Source organism: Dromiciops gliroides, chromosome 2 (assembly GCF_019393635.1).
Source record: "Dromiciops gliroides isolate mDroGli1 chromosome 2, mDroGli1.pri, whole genome shotgun sequence".
NCBI lineage: Eukaryota > Metazoa > Chordata > Mammalia > Microbiotheria > Microbiotheriidae > Dromiciops > Dromiciops gliroides.
In genome coordinates, this window is record NC_057862.1 from 291,086,778 (window position 1) to 291,103,939 (window position 17,162).

Here is a 17,162-nt window from a genome sequence, read left to right on the forward strand (position 1 = left end):
GAGCTAGGTAAAGCAGCATAAAAACTCGAGAAAAACTGTTACAAAGACAATGGCACTATATATTATATGGAGAATAAAAGGAAAATAAAATCTGAAAGCTTTTAACTACTTGTGTAACTTTACATTAACATTCTATACTGTGTCATACATATGGGAAACTGAAATTATGCTATAAGGTAATTTTCACACAGGTTGCAGTATAAAAAATAATTCTGCTTGACTTGCTGAACAAAGCAACCCAGGTGTTAGAGCTAATCCCAAATAGATAGGTTCTGAACATTTCCAAAGTCTATAGGCTAAGTTTTTAGTTCTACTGGGAGTTTATCTTTGCAGTTCATCTGCTGCAAATGACAATCCTATTTATCTAGGCAAATTTTTATAACTATCTATAAAAACCAAATACTGCTGGTCACAACAGTTCTTAGACTCAAAGGGACTTAAGTAACCACCTAGATTCAATCCCTTCTTTCCACATTTGCATGTGACAACTATAATGTCATATACTAAATACTAAAGTCCTTGCTCTCAGAATATTTTTTTTTTTTTGCATGGGGCAATGGGGGTTAAGTGACTTGCCCAGGGTCACACAGCTAGTAAGTGTCAAGTGTCTGAGGCCACATTTGAACTCAGGTCATCCTCTCAGCATACTTTTACTGAAGAATCAAGGATATCAAAGAAAAGCTAGTCAAGTGTCTACATTGATGTGTCAGGTGTTAAAGTTACAAAGACAAAAACCAAATAGTTCCTGTTCTACAAGCAGCTTAACTTCTACTTACTTTCTAACAATTAGATAAACTTAAGTTGAAGAAATTAGATCAGATGAACTATAAAGTTCCTGTATTCCTATGATCCTATATGGTAAAATGTCTTTAATGAATATCCCACTTTCACAAGTAGGACAAGAATGAGAGTTTGAATAAGTAACCATTGCTTGGGCTATATCAAGTGGCTGGCATGAGTATTTCCCTCATCTAATAAAGAATGCAACTCCCTCCTTATGACCTGGCAGTCTTTACTGATTCCTGTTTCAAAAACAAACAAACAAAACACCTGGTGGCCAAACTTCTGGTGGTACCAATTTGGTATTGTTTCTCAGATGGAAAACACACAATCCATTCACCAGGGGGTCCATACCCAAAGCATTTCCAGCTTGATAGGATGTGACAGAGCTTTTACTTGGTTGGCATAGCCTTCAAGAACCCAGAGCAACATCCCCACCATTAAATATCATTGGAGAAGGATCTGTAGAGTACCGTGAAGTTATTGCTAGAGGTTCACAAATCTATAAGCATACTAAGAACTGTCATTATGATTTTATTTAGCTTGAATATAGGCAAAATGACTGTATAATAAATATACCTTTTGCAAACATATCTTGCATGTGCACATACACACAGACCTTGTCTTTAAATATATATACTTATAAAAAATATATATATATATAAATAAATTCACTTAAAAGGTTTCTTGAATCTTAGTAAGTTTCAGTCATCACGTATTATCTCAATGAGTACTAATAATACAACATTCCTAAAATCTGAGTAACATTTTGATGCTGAAAAGGAGTCTTTATATTTAAAAAAGACTGGGACCTGCTGTTCAAGACCAGGGTGTTTCTAAAACTTTTTCCACTCTCAACAACTTTTTTCCAGAGAAATTTTTACATGATACCAGACATATAGGTACATAAAACAGGTATACATAACCTTTTACTCTTGCCAAATTTTTGGCAACCCTACACATTCAGTTTACACAACCCCCAAATGGGGTCACAACCCACAGTTTAAGAAGCTTTGTTCCAGACCTCATAAATGGCTATAAAACCAAAAAAACACTTGTTAGCTTCCCAGTTTAGTCCAGAAGTGAACTTCATGCTTACCTGTCTAAACTTAGCTCTGGCTTCCTTTTCCTTCATTCTTCCATGTGCAACCAAATAGTCAAATACTTCACCTATAATCGAGAAAAATAAAAGTGAGCAGAAGCAGCCTACTGAAATTAAAGAGTTTAATATGAATTTTAAATGTCTCATTTCTAGCTATGCTTCAAATGAGTTGTTTGTCTAACCAAAAAAAGATACAAAATTATATCTACAGTTAGCTTTAGGTTTAATGACTATCATTCAGTTTTCATCAACAAAATCTAACGAACTTTTAAAAAATTTCCTTAAAATTATACAGTCTGACACCTTAAAATATTAACATGTATATTATTCTTTAAGGTATGTAAAGCTCTTTACATATTTTGATTTGATCCCCACCTGTGAACCTAAAGTAACATCACCTTCCTGTTGACATAGGAGATGTTATTCCCTTTTAAGAGATAAGAGAAACTAAGTAACATTAAATGATTTGACAGGTCAGAGAGCTAGAGAGTCAGGATTCTCTTGACTATAAGTCTAGCACCACTATGCTGCTTATATTGTTAGAATTCCTATTTTGTGGGACATTCTGTTTAAATTTTTTTTTATTATATCAAGAGAGAAATTTTAAAAAAATTTTAAAAAGGAATTTAAACAAGTTTATCAAGGAGATTCACTACTGTGTTCCTTAATTTCTTTCCCATGATTTTGTGTTTACTTTCCTTTTCATTTATCTTTTATTTTTACATCATCTTTACTTACTAATATGTTCCTTGTCTACTCCTACCTAAGAAACCAGCTCTTATGACAAAGATTTAAAAAGATGAAAAAAGGCAGTTCAGCAAAACTAACCAACCAATCAAACTAACGGTATATGAAATACTCAATACTTTTTTCTTCATAAAAAAAAGGGAAAGAGGGAGAATTTTTCTTCAGGACTAAGCTTGGCTGTAACAATTACTTTTTGTATCCTTTCTATTTAAATTTTAAAAGTCATTCTATGTGTGATTTTTTGCTTTCTCCATTCCATTATGCATCAATTTCTATAAGTCTTCAGATGCTTTTCTGAATTCTTCATATTCACATTCATTTCTTTTGGGAGAGTAATATTCCAATATTCATGTACCACAATGTCTTTAGCCAGTCTCCCAAAGGGCTCCTACTATGTTTTAAATTCTCTGCTACCATAAAAAGTTGTTAACTTTCCTTTAAAAAGGTGTTTGTTTAGAGACCATTATTTTGGGAAGTACAGGGATACTTAGAAGATTGAGGTGGGGCAGCCAGGTGGCTATGTAGGGGATAGAGCTCCTGCCTTGGAGTCAGGAAGACCTGAGTTCAAATCCAGGCTTATGACACCTGACACTTACTAGCTGTGTGACCTTGGGCAAGTCACCTAACCCCAATTGAAATCCCCACATGCCCCCCCCCAAGGAGAAAAAAGAAAAAGATTAAGGAATAGGAATAATATCAAATGAAGATCAGCTACATCTATTTCATGAAGTAAAGCATAACTATAAGTAGCCTACTTATAACATTCATATAAAGTCTACTAAAAATAAAAGTAACATTTTTCTGGCATCAAGAACTGGAAATGATGTGGGTGCTCATAGTGTAAGGCAGAATAAACTGTGATATATGAATATAAAGGAATACTACTATTGTTCTGGAAGAAGCAATGAACATAATGGATTCAGAGAGCTATGAGAAGAGATGAAGTCATACAGAGCAAAGAAAATAGAACTAAGAAAAGAACATTCACAGTGATTACAAAAATGTAACTGAAAGTAGATCATTACCAGCAACACAAAAGCAACACTAAAAGACAGATTAACTCAAGATTAACTAAAATGATCACTCAGTCTTGGAAAACAGATGATGAAACATACGTCTCTTCTCTCAGTATAAGGCAGAAAATTTATACGTGTAGAATATGCATGAGCTATCAGATTTGTTGGTTAATTTTAATTACTTTTCTTTGTCATAAGGAAGTATTTAAAGTTGTGGTGGCAGAACACAGCACTAAAAGTTAACACTATTTCAGAATATCCCATTCCTCAGTCACCCATTCCTTATCAAAGAAGAATCATTTTTGCACACAATGCCCAAGATTTGTAAATGATCCAACTCACATAGTAGGAACATGATTAAAGGCTGAAATAATTAAATAATAGAATGGAAACCTTTAGGTTTCTGCTTTTTTGTTTTGTTTTTGTTGAGGCAATTGGGGTTAAGTGACTTGCCCAGAGTCACACAGCTAGTAAGTGTCAAGGGTGTGAGGCTACATTTGAACTCAGGTCCTCCTGAATCCAGGGCCAGTGCTCTATCCACTGCACCACCTAGCTGCCCCCAACCTTTAGGTTTCAAAGCCAATTCAGTATAGTTTGAAAGAAGATAGAAGGAAAGGGAACTAAAATATCTTTCAAAAATCACCATGAAAATGTATATCCTGACTATCTTTGAATCTCCAGGTCTATGCCAGAAAAGAATTACTGAAGCATAGTGTAAATATTTCATAATGAGGATAGTTTTCATTAAATTCAAAATTTGTATACTTTCTTGTTTTAATTTGGGGAAACAAATACAATGATTTTTTTAAAGGTATGATATGCTTACTCAGAATAATGTACAAAGAAGAATCATGCTTGAAGAATCAAGTTTACATAGTAGCTCAATAAAAGTGTTTCTGAAGTGTTTGAGCTCTTTTCAATATGGTATATTAAGGCAAAACAAGTGATGACGAGTAAGTCAAATGTGTACTTATGATTTGAAACAAAATTTGATTTAAGTTTTTGAATAAACATAACTGGTTTCTGCTTCAGTAGCAGGTAGGTAAATCAATCTATAGTGTTTTATAGGTTTGACTTAGAAAATCAATAAAATGAAAATGAAATATTTGTAGAATACTGTGGGGAACCAAAAAGGGAAATTTCCTAAAACCACACATCAAAGTGACTTAGGAATTAAGTTAACTGCATCGGGATTTAAAATTTATTAATTAATTTTTGAAAATTTAGTTCTCTCTTACCAAGTACTATGCTAAGCACTGGGAATACAAACAGAAATTCAATACAGTCCTTGCTCTCAAGGAGCTCACTTTTTTTGTGTTTTTTTTTTTTGGTGGGGCAATGAGGGTTAAGTGACTTGCTTATGAGAGTCTGACTGCATGGAAGATGGAAAAACACCCAAGGCAGTTATAATGGTAGAGCAATGGACAACATTCAGGGGTCCTTAGGATACAGCTGAAGTACAGGCTGTGGATGTCTGGTGGTCCAGAGAGCATAGTGATTAGGGCGGTTGCCCATTCAACCCTTTTCACCAACAAAAAGTACATTTAACTTAGCATTGAAATGTTGAAGAGAAAAGTAAAGCACTCCTTTGTTTTGGCCTTCATCTTCTTGCAGGTAAAAAATGAGCTGTATGGAGGCTACATAATAAAGTCTCTCCAGAACCTAAAGAATCCATAGTTACAGGCAGGAACTAGACTAGTCCAACCTGCCCATAGCAGCCGTGACTTAACCCTGCTACTGAGAGCAAGTCAATGGTGTTGGAACAGTTGTTTCATGTAAGAGCAAGAAGAAAAGTCGAGGATATTATATTTGATTCCAGAAGTAAAAGGGAACCACTGGAATTTACTGCATTGGGGAGAAGTGGTGACATGGTCAGACCAGCATTCTTACGGAAGCTGATGGACTTTAGGCAGGAAGACCAACTAGAAGGTTATTGCAGAAGGCCAAGCATAAAGTGATCAGGGCCTGCATCAGATTAGTGGTTGTGTCAAGAGGACGAAGGGGGAGTGTTGGCTTCTGAAAGATTTTAAGTTTAATTTTTGATAAAGTGAGTCTAAGTATATGAGATACTCATTTAAACTGCCTAACAGGCAGTTGGAGATAAAAGACCAATGATCAAGGGAAAGGTTAAAGGTCATCATTGGATAGACTTTTTTTTAGTATGAAACTAGCAAGAATGGGTGAATCAAGTAGGGGGGTTTTCCTTTTTTTTTTTTTGAAAGAGTTACTAGAGTTGTAGTTTAAGGAGATGCTATACATAGTTTATATAAATGTTAACAAAGTTTAATGGTAAAGCTATGGAAAAGATAGAAATGTCAGCTAGAAAACAGTATAAATGTGGTTTTAGAACTGACTGTACAGTTGAACCTGCCTTGGAGTCAGGAGTACCTGAGTTCAAATCCAGCCTCAGGCGCTTGACACTTACTAGCTGTGTGACCCTGGGCAAGTCACTTAACCCCAATTGCATCAATTAAAAAAAATTATATTGGAATTAAAAAAATTCAACACAGGGGCAGCTAGGTGGCGCAGTGGCACAGTGGATAGAGCACTGGCCCTGGAGTCAGGAGGACCTGAGTTCAAATCCGACCTCAGACACTTAACAATTACTAGCTGTGTGACCCTGGGCAAGTCACTTACCCCAACTGGCTCACCAAAAAAAAACCCCAAAAAACCAAAACCCAACACCACCATAAGTAAAACACTGAGAAGGCATAGTTTTTCTGATAAAGATGTGGGAAGTTTTGTGGACTGCAAGTTCAGCAGGAACTTCCAATAAAAGGAAAACAACAGTTTGAGTGTATTCTCTGCCATGGTCATACCCATACTACGTTCATTTTAGCGTATCATAGGAAGAACACAGATAATCTGGAGACTTCCAAAGAACTGCAAATAAGATGGGATTTTGAGATAATGAGTACAAGCTAAAGAAATTGGGAATGGCTAGCCTGAAGAAGAGACCATTTAAGGGGAACATGCAAGCTATCTTCACATATGCTGTAGGGAGGCAGTAGTTTAGGTATAACAAAAAACTTCCTAACAATTAGATGCAGTTTATATGTCTACAGCACTTTTTAAGATTTGTAAAGTGCTTTCCTTCAACAACCTGATAAGTAGTGCAAGCACTATTATCTTCATTTTAGAAATGAATGAACTCTGAAGAATAAGTGATTGACCCATGATCACACAGCTAAGTGCCTGAGGTAGGAATTCAAATCTAGACTTCATGGTTCCAAATCTAAAGGTATATTCACTACACCATTTTGCCTCTAAGTTCCAATGTAGGATGGGCTATCTCAGTAGATATTCCGTTCTTCCTCACTAAAGACCTTCTAGCAAAGTTTGGGTATCCTACTGAGTACACTGTATAGGAAATTCTTGCTTAAGTATAGATTGGAGTAGACAGATTTTTCTAAGTCCATCTAAGCCCATCCAATTTTCTTTTCAATGCTGAGACTGTCATTCTGCAATATAAATTCAGCACTTTGGCATATAAAGAAACAGAACCTAAGGCAATCCAAAACAAGTCTCGGATCCACAAATAATTTGCTGTATGAACTGGGGTGAATTATCATTTCCCAAGGCCTTAGTTTCCTCATCTGTAAAGGACAGGAATTAGATGTTCTTCTTAAAACTCCTTTCTTTGAGCTAACTAAAATATACCCTAATAAGGTAAAAAACACAGAGGTTATATAATGAAATAATGTTCTCTATACAATAGATAATCCAGTTCCAACAGCATTTAACTGATATGGTTAAAATGAATCAATTATCATCTGTCACTTCAGAAAAATCCCATACTTAATAAAACATCCACATACATATACAGTGGCTTAGAAGACAAAAGAGAAGAAAAGTAAAACTAATATATACAATGATGACTCTCCCCTATTGGGTTTAAAGTACTTCTTTTTACTTACAAGTTCATTAAAGAAACCACAAGTATTCATTAACTGTTTCTGCCTCCTGGTTCTATAGAATGACTGAGATAATCAGAATGTACTCATGATAAGATTTTAATGAAAGAAAATAATGTTTTGTAGACTATGTATATAAAAATAAAATTTTGGGGGGTGAGGCAATTGGGGTTAAGTGACTTGCCCAGGGTCGCACAGCGCTAAATACCTGAGGCTGGATTTGAACTCAGGTCCTCCTGACTCCAGGGCCGGTGCTCTATCCAATGTGCCACCTACCTGCCCCGACTATATTATAAATTAACTAGAACTATATGAAGTCCAAGAGAAGAAAAACTTAATTGGTTAAAAGGAACCAATTTTATAGAACTATATGTAAGTAAAAATAATCACTAATCAACTACTATCTACTCAATTCAGTATTTCAATAGTTCTGTTAGTACTCCCTTCTTGGTACAGAATGAAACTCACCATTGCCTTCTTATCCTACAGCTTCTTGCCCACATTCACATTCAAAGCACTTGAACAAAATATTGATATTCATATAGCCTTGCATTTCAGTTAACTAGTTCACAAGTTTGCTATTTGTCATGATCCCTGACATTGCAAGGAGTACATAGAATTAAAAAGAAACCCTATAATATTTAAAATACACAAATTACCGCAGATCATACTAATAAAATTAGTAAGTGAAAGAAGCTATCAACACAAAATAATTTTAATAAACAGAAGTTTCTAAATTAAAAAAAATTTTTTTTTAGTTTTTCCTTCATTTCTTTAAAAATTCATGAGATTTCTCCAAAGAGACATACTAAAAAAGAATCATGTAAGTATTACCTACTGAAAATGCCTGGGGAATTTTCTTAAATGGCCTTCAAATATGCTAGCTTTTAATCTGAAAGGAAATCTTAAATGTCAGCATAAAGATTAAGTGCTCTCCTAATTGGAGAAAATGCAAATAAAAAACCACATAAATTATAAATCAAGTAAAAACAAATGTACTTACCTCCACTTGCATATTCCATGATTAAGTACAGTGTTTTTTCAGTTTCAATAACTTCAAATAACTTAACTGAGGGGAGATTAGGAAAAGGAAGTAAAATTTACTAACAAAACGAGCATATACATTTGTTTTCAGCATTATTCAATAGCAACAGTGAGGGTAAATATATGTGTGGGCCTAGTATGTTGAAAATCTTAAGTTCATGGTTTTAAGTAGTATTTTTCCCCCTTTTAAAGTTTTTAGTAACTGATTCCTTGAAAAAAATGCCAACTGGGTCTTTACTACGTGTGTATACATAGGCACACACATACTTTAGAAAATAAAAAGACTAAAATCAGAGATACAGATTACTCCTAGTACATTCTAACAAATTCACTTTGCATTTTGCAGAACATGATAAATCATATTTAATACTCTTACCTGTAATTTTTCTTCATTATGAATTTACTATTTTGTCCTTATATTTCAAAGGAACTTTCCATCCTCCAACACCATCTCTTATATACACATATACACTTTCACAATAGTACTCAAGATTCCATAAGCTTCACAAAGTAATTTAACAAACATTTAAGCACCTACTATGTACATGGTCCTCTACTAAGTATTTAGGAAAGAAAATCAAAGAGTAAAAAAAAATTAGTAAGTATTTATTATGTGCCAAGCATTGTACTAAGTACTAGGGATATAAAAAAAAGTGAGATGATCCTTGATTTCAAGGAACTCAAACTCTTAACTGTGGGAGACAACACATTAAAAAGTTCAGCTGTAGACCAGATGGAAAGGCCTAGAAGTCCTAAGAATACTAAATCTGGTGAGGAGAGCACTTTCCACTGGGAGCAGGTATAGGGATCAGGAAAGGTTCCATGGAAGGCATACATGACATGTTAGCCAAACACAGAAATATAGGGTCAGCAGCCAGAAAAAGGAGTGTATTCCAGGTGTGAGGGGATAGTCTTAAAAAAAAAAGTTTAAAAACTTCAGTTAACAGGTAGATCGTGTAGGGCCTTAAATGCTAAATGCCTACTTTATTCTAACAAAGGAACCAATGAAAGGGAAACATCATCAGACAAGCAATACAAATATTAATTTTACAGCTATGAAAAAATGTACTGAAGGAGGAGGGGAGATAAGTGAAGAAATTATAACAATAAACAAAAGGAATGATACCCTGAACTAGGGTAGCAAGAATGGGTAAACTCACAACTCACTAACTTTTCTCATTTCAGCTTTTGGGATACTATTCTGGCTAAAATATTACTGGTTGAGATGTAAAATGTCAATTATTCCATAGAGAACAAGGCTCTATAAAGTAACTATTCTGAAGGGAAAGTTAAAAGAAATGGAAAGTACTGTACTATGAAATATGAGAGAGGATAACCTCAAAACATTTAAGTTTTCAGAGAGAATTAATTAACTTTCTATGGGAATTAGGGTCTTGCTCTATCATTTCTCTTAAGTTATAGAATATTCTTCCTCCTTTTACCAAAACTAGCAAAAAGATGATAGCCTTCTATTAGAAATGTATAAATTCTAAAATAAAAGTCATAATACAAGAGAATCCTACAAAGTCAATATTTTGGATAATCCCACTTTAATTTTTTAGCAAGTCAAATTCACAAAAACATTACATCACAGGCTAAATACTTTCCAAAGTCAAAGTGAATTGCCTTCACTCAGGTTTAAGAGTTTCCAATAGTCAACAAATATTTATTAAGTGTTTACTATGTGCCATACATTGTGCTAAGTGTGAGGGGACACAAAGGCAAAAAATAGATCCTATCGGGGCAGCTAGATGGCACAGTGGATAGAGCACCGGCCCTGGATTCAGGAGTACCTGAGTTCAAATCCAACCTCAGACACTTAACACTTACTAGTGACCCTGGGCAAGTCACTTAATCCTCATTGCCTGGCCAAAAACCAAACCAAACCAAACCAAACAAAATAGATCCTAACATTGAGGAGTGTATTCTAAAGGAGCAAAATGTAAATAACTAGGCACATACAAGGAATATACAAAGTAGATAAAAAGTAATGAGAAGAGTTGACATTAGTAGCTGGGGGGATTGAGAAAAGCCTCTTGCAAAGGTGGATTGAGATATGTCTTGAAGGAAGCCAGGGAAAGTAGGAGGTAGAAGTGAAGGGGAATAGTCAGGTGGAGAGATGGGAGTGTCTTATTCAAGGAACTGTAAGTAGACCAGTTTAGCTTAATCATAGTGTGTGGTGGAGAGTTAAGGGTAAGAAGTCTGGGAAGTTAGGAAGGAGCCAGGTTATAAAAAGCTTTCAATGGTGGAGGACTTTATATTTGACCCTAGAAGTAACAGAGAACCACTCGAACTCATCAATTGGGGAGGATGTATTAGAGTGAAGAGACCTGAGGAAAAGAGACAAGTTAGAAAGCTACTGTCCAGGTTATAGATGATGACAGTGAGTGACTGAGTGTAGAGAAAGTGACTAATATTTTATGATGCTATGACACATATACTCTAAAGCAACCTCTTTCAGAGGCTTATTTTTGTAAACTTAAGTTGCGAAGAAATATATCACTCCCAAAAAATGTTCATGTATTTTTTTTTCTTTCCAAGAATTGGACTTGAAACCCCCATAAAAGCTAAAAACAAACATAATATTAAATCTCTTTTAATGTAGTAGAAATTGTGGGGCCTATTTTAAAATTATCTAGACTGTATTATCACTTATTTTAGTAAAGTGCTTGGAAAAGAATCAGGCTATCACCAAAGCAATTAAGAGATATAATTTGAAATTTGAATTGAATAGAGGATGATAGCAATAAATCGTGTGTTGTTCCCCCCCCACCCCCCGCAATGAGGGTTAAGTGACTTGCTCAAGGTCACACAGCTAGTAAGTGTGAAGTGACTGAAGCCGAATTTGAACTCAGGTCCTCCTGAATCCAGGGCCGGTGCTTTATCCACTGCGCCACCTAGCTGCCCCCAAATTGTGTTTTTATAAAATGAAAAATCAAAACAAGATGTTTTCCACCACCACCCAAAAGGTACAGTATATAATCATAACAGAATACTATTTTATATATATATATATATAAATAAAATGTGTCATGTAATCATAACAGATATTTGGTAGCTCTTGGTTCTGAATTTAAACCAAATGGTCTGCCATAAGAATGATATTATAATCTAATCATAATTTTAAAAGTCAATTAAACCAGAATCTCACATAAGTTTTTTAATTTTGGCTTTGAACTTTTAATTGTCATTGCTTCAAATTTCACCTCTTAATCACTGGCCTACTCAAAGTACCATAATACTTAATCAGCAAAATATAGGAAATGATGCAGTCATTAAGATCCTAATCCATCGATTTTCAAAATGTGAAATTATTGAGTCAGGAAATTAATGGTACTACAATGTTGACTACAACCTTCGTATAGTAGATGAAATAAATACCTAAAAAAAAATCACAGCACGAACAGATTGGCTTATCATAATGTAGTGTAAATCAAAATTGCATAGTGTTGTTTTATTTTAAGAGCTCTCATGAAATATAGGATCACAAATTTTAACCAAATTGTAAAAAACAGCAAAGACTTTGGAAAATTAAAATGTCAAATCAAAGTTAAAACTAAAATACACTGTCTTTGGTTATCTGTACTTCTTGTAAAAGGATGGCATGATTTAAAATACGTATATTTGCATATTTTCATGAACTCCCATAAACGCAGGTCAACCATCATCAATGCGTGATACACTTTCCCCATGCCTTATATATATACAGTGGTTATTGAATTAATTTCCACTGTGCTGGACATAGTGAGTATTAAAAGATGTTGGCTATGATGTTATTATACATCATGTTGAATCTTAGGATTTTCAAACATGAAAGGATGTTAGAGGTTATTCTAACCCAAGGTGTCATATTAGAAATGAGGAAAAAGAAGTTTGGAGAGATTAAGTAATTTGCCCAAATCACATAATAGACTGTGCTGGAAAGGATGAATTAACATAAGGATTTCAATGCTAGAAAATCAGAGGTCATTTAGACCAACAAGAATCTACTGTATAGTGTCCAAAGTGGTCATTTCTATCAGATAACTACCAAGGATAAGAAATTCATTATCCCCTGAGGAATCACATTATAATTCTGAATAACTCTAATTATGAGGAAATTTTCTCCTTATGTCAAGCTGAAATCTGCCTCTGTAACTTCTATCCACTGGACCTCTTTTTTAAATATCTGGAGCTATGCACACACAACTTCTTGTCCACTGGAAGATTTATTAAGAGACTATTGTATAGAAAAATGATAATGAGGACTTGTTTTAGGATGGTGGTCATGGAAAAGGAATAGAGGACAATGTGAAAAATATTAAAGAAGGTGGTATTGACAGGTAACAGGATATCAGAGATGAAAGAGAGAAAAATCAGATAACCTTAAACTTTCAGATATGAGAGACCAGCTCAAAAGTGGTGAGACTAAGAGGGAAAGGGAAGCCCTTCTTTAATCCCAACCCCCATGACTTTAAAAAGGATTTATATTGGGGCAGCTAGATGGCGCAGTGGATAGAGCACTGGCCCTGGATTCAGGAGTACCTGAGTTCAAATGTGGCCTCAGACACTTAACACTAGCTGTGTGACCCTGGGCAAGTCACTTAACCCCAATTGCCCCGCAAAAAATAAATAAATAAATAAAAATAAAAATTAATTCGCTACCTCCTCCCCGAGAACCATCCCTTATAACAAAGAATAAAAAAGGGGGGAAAAGCTTAGCAAAACTAATTCATCAAGCAACTTTGACATTATATGCAGTGTGGGAGGACATGTATAGTCCCCTACCTCTGCAATAAAAAGAGAGGTACATTTTCAACTCTTCTTCAAGGCCATCAGTTCAAAGTTCTGCCATACTTTTTTATAGGAATATCCTATTACATTCATATACCACAATTTGTTTAGCTATTCCTTAATCAATGGGCATTTGGTTCTTTGCTACTACCCAAAATACAGCTACAAATATTTAGTGTACATGAGATCTGTCTTCCTATCCTTTACCTCCTTGGGATATAAACCTAACAGTGGGTCAAAAGGTATGAATATTTTAGTCACCTTTCTTATCATGATTCCAAACTGCTTACTAGAATGAATGGGCCAATTTATAGCTGCAGTACTATTAGTGTGCCTGTCTTCCCAAAAAGTGTACAGCCACTGACCATTCCCAACCCGTATATATATATATATATATATCTATACCCATTTGTTGGATATAAGGCAAATATGCAGTTATTTTGATTTATATTTTTATAATTAATGATTTGAGGCCTTTTTTCATGTGGTTGATTATAGACTACAATTATTTGCTGGTGAACTATTCATTAACTGTTTCTTTCACCACATATTTATTAGGGGTGTGTGTGTGTGTGTGTGTGTGTGTGTGTGTGTGTGTGTGAGAGAGAGAGAGAGAGAGAGAGAGAGAGAGAGAGAGAGAGAGAGAGAGAGAGAAAGAGAGTAAGTTACCTATATATCTTGGACATCAATCCTTATCAGAGATATTTGATGAAAACATTTTTTCCCTCAATGGACACTTTCTCTTTCTTATGCAACTAGGGTTGCATTGGTCTTGTTCTTGTAAAAGCCTTACAATGTCATGTAACTTGACTGAAGTGAAGAATTCTCTCCCTATCCATAACAACTCTTTATAGACTGGCTTCCAAACTCATCTCTAAGGTTATTAGTGATTTCTTAATTTTTAATTATAATAGCCTTTTCTCAATCCTTTTCTGTCTTGATCTCTCCATAACCTTTGACATTGTAGATCAACATCTTCTTGATACTTTCTTTTCTCTAGGTTTCTGTGATACTATTTCATTCTGGTTCTCGTCTGACTGTTCTTTCTTTTAGCCTCCTTTCAGGATCTTTCTTCAGGTCATGCCCGATAACTGTGGGTATCCCCCAGGCATCTGTCCTGATCCCACCTGTCTTCTCCCTTTATACTATTTCATTTAGTAATCCCCCTAAGCTCCCTTGCATTCAATTATCATTGCTATGATGATGTGTCCCAAATCCTAAATCCTAATTTTTTCCTAATCTCCAGTCTTGTCTACTAAATATCTCTAACTGTATGTCTTACAGACATTTTAACCTCAACATCTCCCCAACTGAACTCATCATCTCTTCCTCAAACACCACTCTCTTCCTAACTTTCCTATTACTGTTTCCTAAATTTGTTATTACTACCATCCTTCCAGTCACCCAAATTCACAATCTAGGTGCCAGCCTCAATCCCTCACTCTCACAACCCCTCCTCCCCATTACACCCAAAGTAGTGGCAAATACTATCAGTTTTACTCTCCTAAAATCTCTCAAATACTCTGCCTTTGTTTCTTTGACAGACACTGCTACCAGGCTGGTACGAGCCCTATCATCTTGCACTTGGACTGCTGCAGTAGCCTGCTAGTGGGACTCCCTGCCACAAACCTTTCCCTACTCTAGTCTATCTTCCACTCACTTGCCTAACTGATGTTCCAAAAGCCCAAGTCTCAGCATGTCAACCCGAACTACTCACGAAATTCCAGTGGGCCCTATCATCTCTAAGATGAAATACAAAACCCTGTTTCAAAGGTACTGAAAGCCCTTTCCCTGCCCATAGCTGTCCATCTTCTTCCATCTTAAACCCAAGACATATTCTGTCTGAGATCCAGTGACACTGGCCTTCTGGCTGGTCAGCATAAAAGACATTCTATCTATCTCCCAACTCTGGGCATTTTCTTTTTCTTTCTTTTTTTTTTTAGCGAGGCAACTGGGGTTAAGTGACTTGCCAAGGGTCACACAGCTAGTAAGTGTTAAGTGTCTGAGGCCAGATTTGAACTCAGGTACTCCTGACTCCAGGGTCGGTGCTCTATGCACTGTGCCACCTAGCTGCCCCATGGGCATTTTCAACAGTTGTCTTTCATGCTTGGAATGCTCGCCCTTCTCATCTCTGCTCCCTGGCTTCCTTCAAGTCCCAGCTAAAATCTCATCTTCTACAAGAAGCCTTACCTGGTTCCCTCTTAATGCTAGTGCCTCTCCTATACTGGTTATCTACTATTTATCCTCTATAGATCTTGTCTGTACATAGCTGTTTTCAGATTGTCTCCTCAATTAGACTGTCAGCTCCTTAAGAGGACTCTTTTTTGCCTTTCTTTAGATCTCTAGCACTTACCACAGTGCCTAGCACATAGTAGGTACTTAATATGTTTACTGACTTTATGACTAACAGCTACAAATACCCAATCTTCTCTTCTAATTTTTTTGTAGTGTAACCTTAAGGACTCAAGTGTTCATTATGGTATATGGTATAAGATGGAATTTGAAATCTAATTTAAGCCAACCTGCTATCCAGTTTGGATGGACTTGAATTCAGGTAGACCTGAGTTCAAATCTTGTCTCGGACACTTACTAGCTGTATGACCCTGGACAAGTCTTCACTTAACCTCTGTCAGCCTCAGATTCCTCATCTGAAAAATGGGGAAAATAATAATAGAAGCTACTTCACAGAGTTGTTGTAAGGATCAAGTGAGATATGTGAAGTGCTTGGTAAATCTTAAAACACTATATAAATATTAGTTATTATTATTCAACAATAAATAGGGAAGTATTTAAAGTAATTTATGTTGTCATTTATGCAAGCTTTCAAAGATCACAAATGGCTCAGCAATTACATTCACCAATTCACCTGGGATCTAGAGTCTATCAGGGACTGGCAACATGAACTTATCAAGGCTGGCTAGGTGTTATCTCCATAGTTATTTTGATTCTCAAGTTCCCCTTAATCATTTTTCAGTTCTTTCCAGTTCTTAAGTAAGTTTCCTTGATGGATCAAATGGAAGAAAACAAGAGTTGCATACTTCTGCCTGATCACCATCATCTACTGTCTTTATATCATCCTGAGTAATATAGTCCCATTCCTTCTTTGATCTTTTTCTCTACATAGTTCAAAATAAAAACCAACAATCTTTCTGTCATCCTTAACATTCCCATAGGGCAATGCTACCTTTGTTTTATTTTTCTTTCTAAAATCTGTGTATGTTATTTTCTTATCATTTTTATTTCAAAATATATCCCTTTCCCCTCCAATCCCCTCTGACCCATCATCTATTGCAAAGAATTAAAAAGAAAAAAAAAATCAATTCACCAAAGCTAACCTACCCTATCAAGACTCATAGCAAAGCCCTGAACACATATTTCTCCCCCAACCTCTGCTGAGCTTGGTCATTATAGTTATAGAGGCTATTCTCTTCTATTTATGCTTATTACCCGACTTTACTTCCATTTGCTATATGTATCTATAAGTTCTCTCTCTGTTTACACATTTTATCTTCAAAGAACTTCCCACAGTCCAACTTATCAGAATTGGTTTTTGTTGTCAGACAAATTTTATTCAGGAAAATTAAAACTCAGCGGGAATGACTCTGATGTAGAATGTTAGTCCATGAGATTCTATCATCCTTTCTGTGAATCTTTTGAAATCTGCATTCCCACAGTCTATGATGTACATCAGATTATGATCAGCCTTCCTCTTCACCAAAACAAATTCTAAGATAGAATAGCCATGTCCTTTCAAAGCTAGTATCCCTTCTCTTTACCAGCTAGTTC

The 17,162-nt window shown here is 35.5% G+C and overlaps 1 protein-coding gene across 13 annotated transcripts in view; it reads right to left on the reverse strand.

Annotated features, from left to right (window-relative positions):
* MARK3 (microtubule affinity regulating kinase 3) overlaps window positions 1-17,162 on the reverse strand; it is a 145,187-nt gene that overhangs the window by 53,317 nt on the left and 74,708 nt on the right. For all 13 annotated transcript variants that reach the window (XM_043982400.1, XM_043982402.1, XM_043982398.1 and 10 more), the window contains 2 exons: window positions 8,563-8,628; window positions 1,880-1,950 (listed from right to left, as the gene is read on the reverse strand). In XM_043982400.1, coding sequence (XP_043838335.1) covers window positions 1,880-1,950; window positions 8,563-8,628 — 137 coding nt within the window. The remainder of the gene's footprint in view (window positions 1-1,879; window positions 1,951-8,562; window positions 8,629-17,162) is intronic.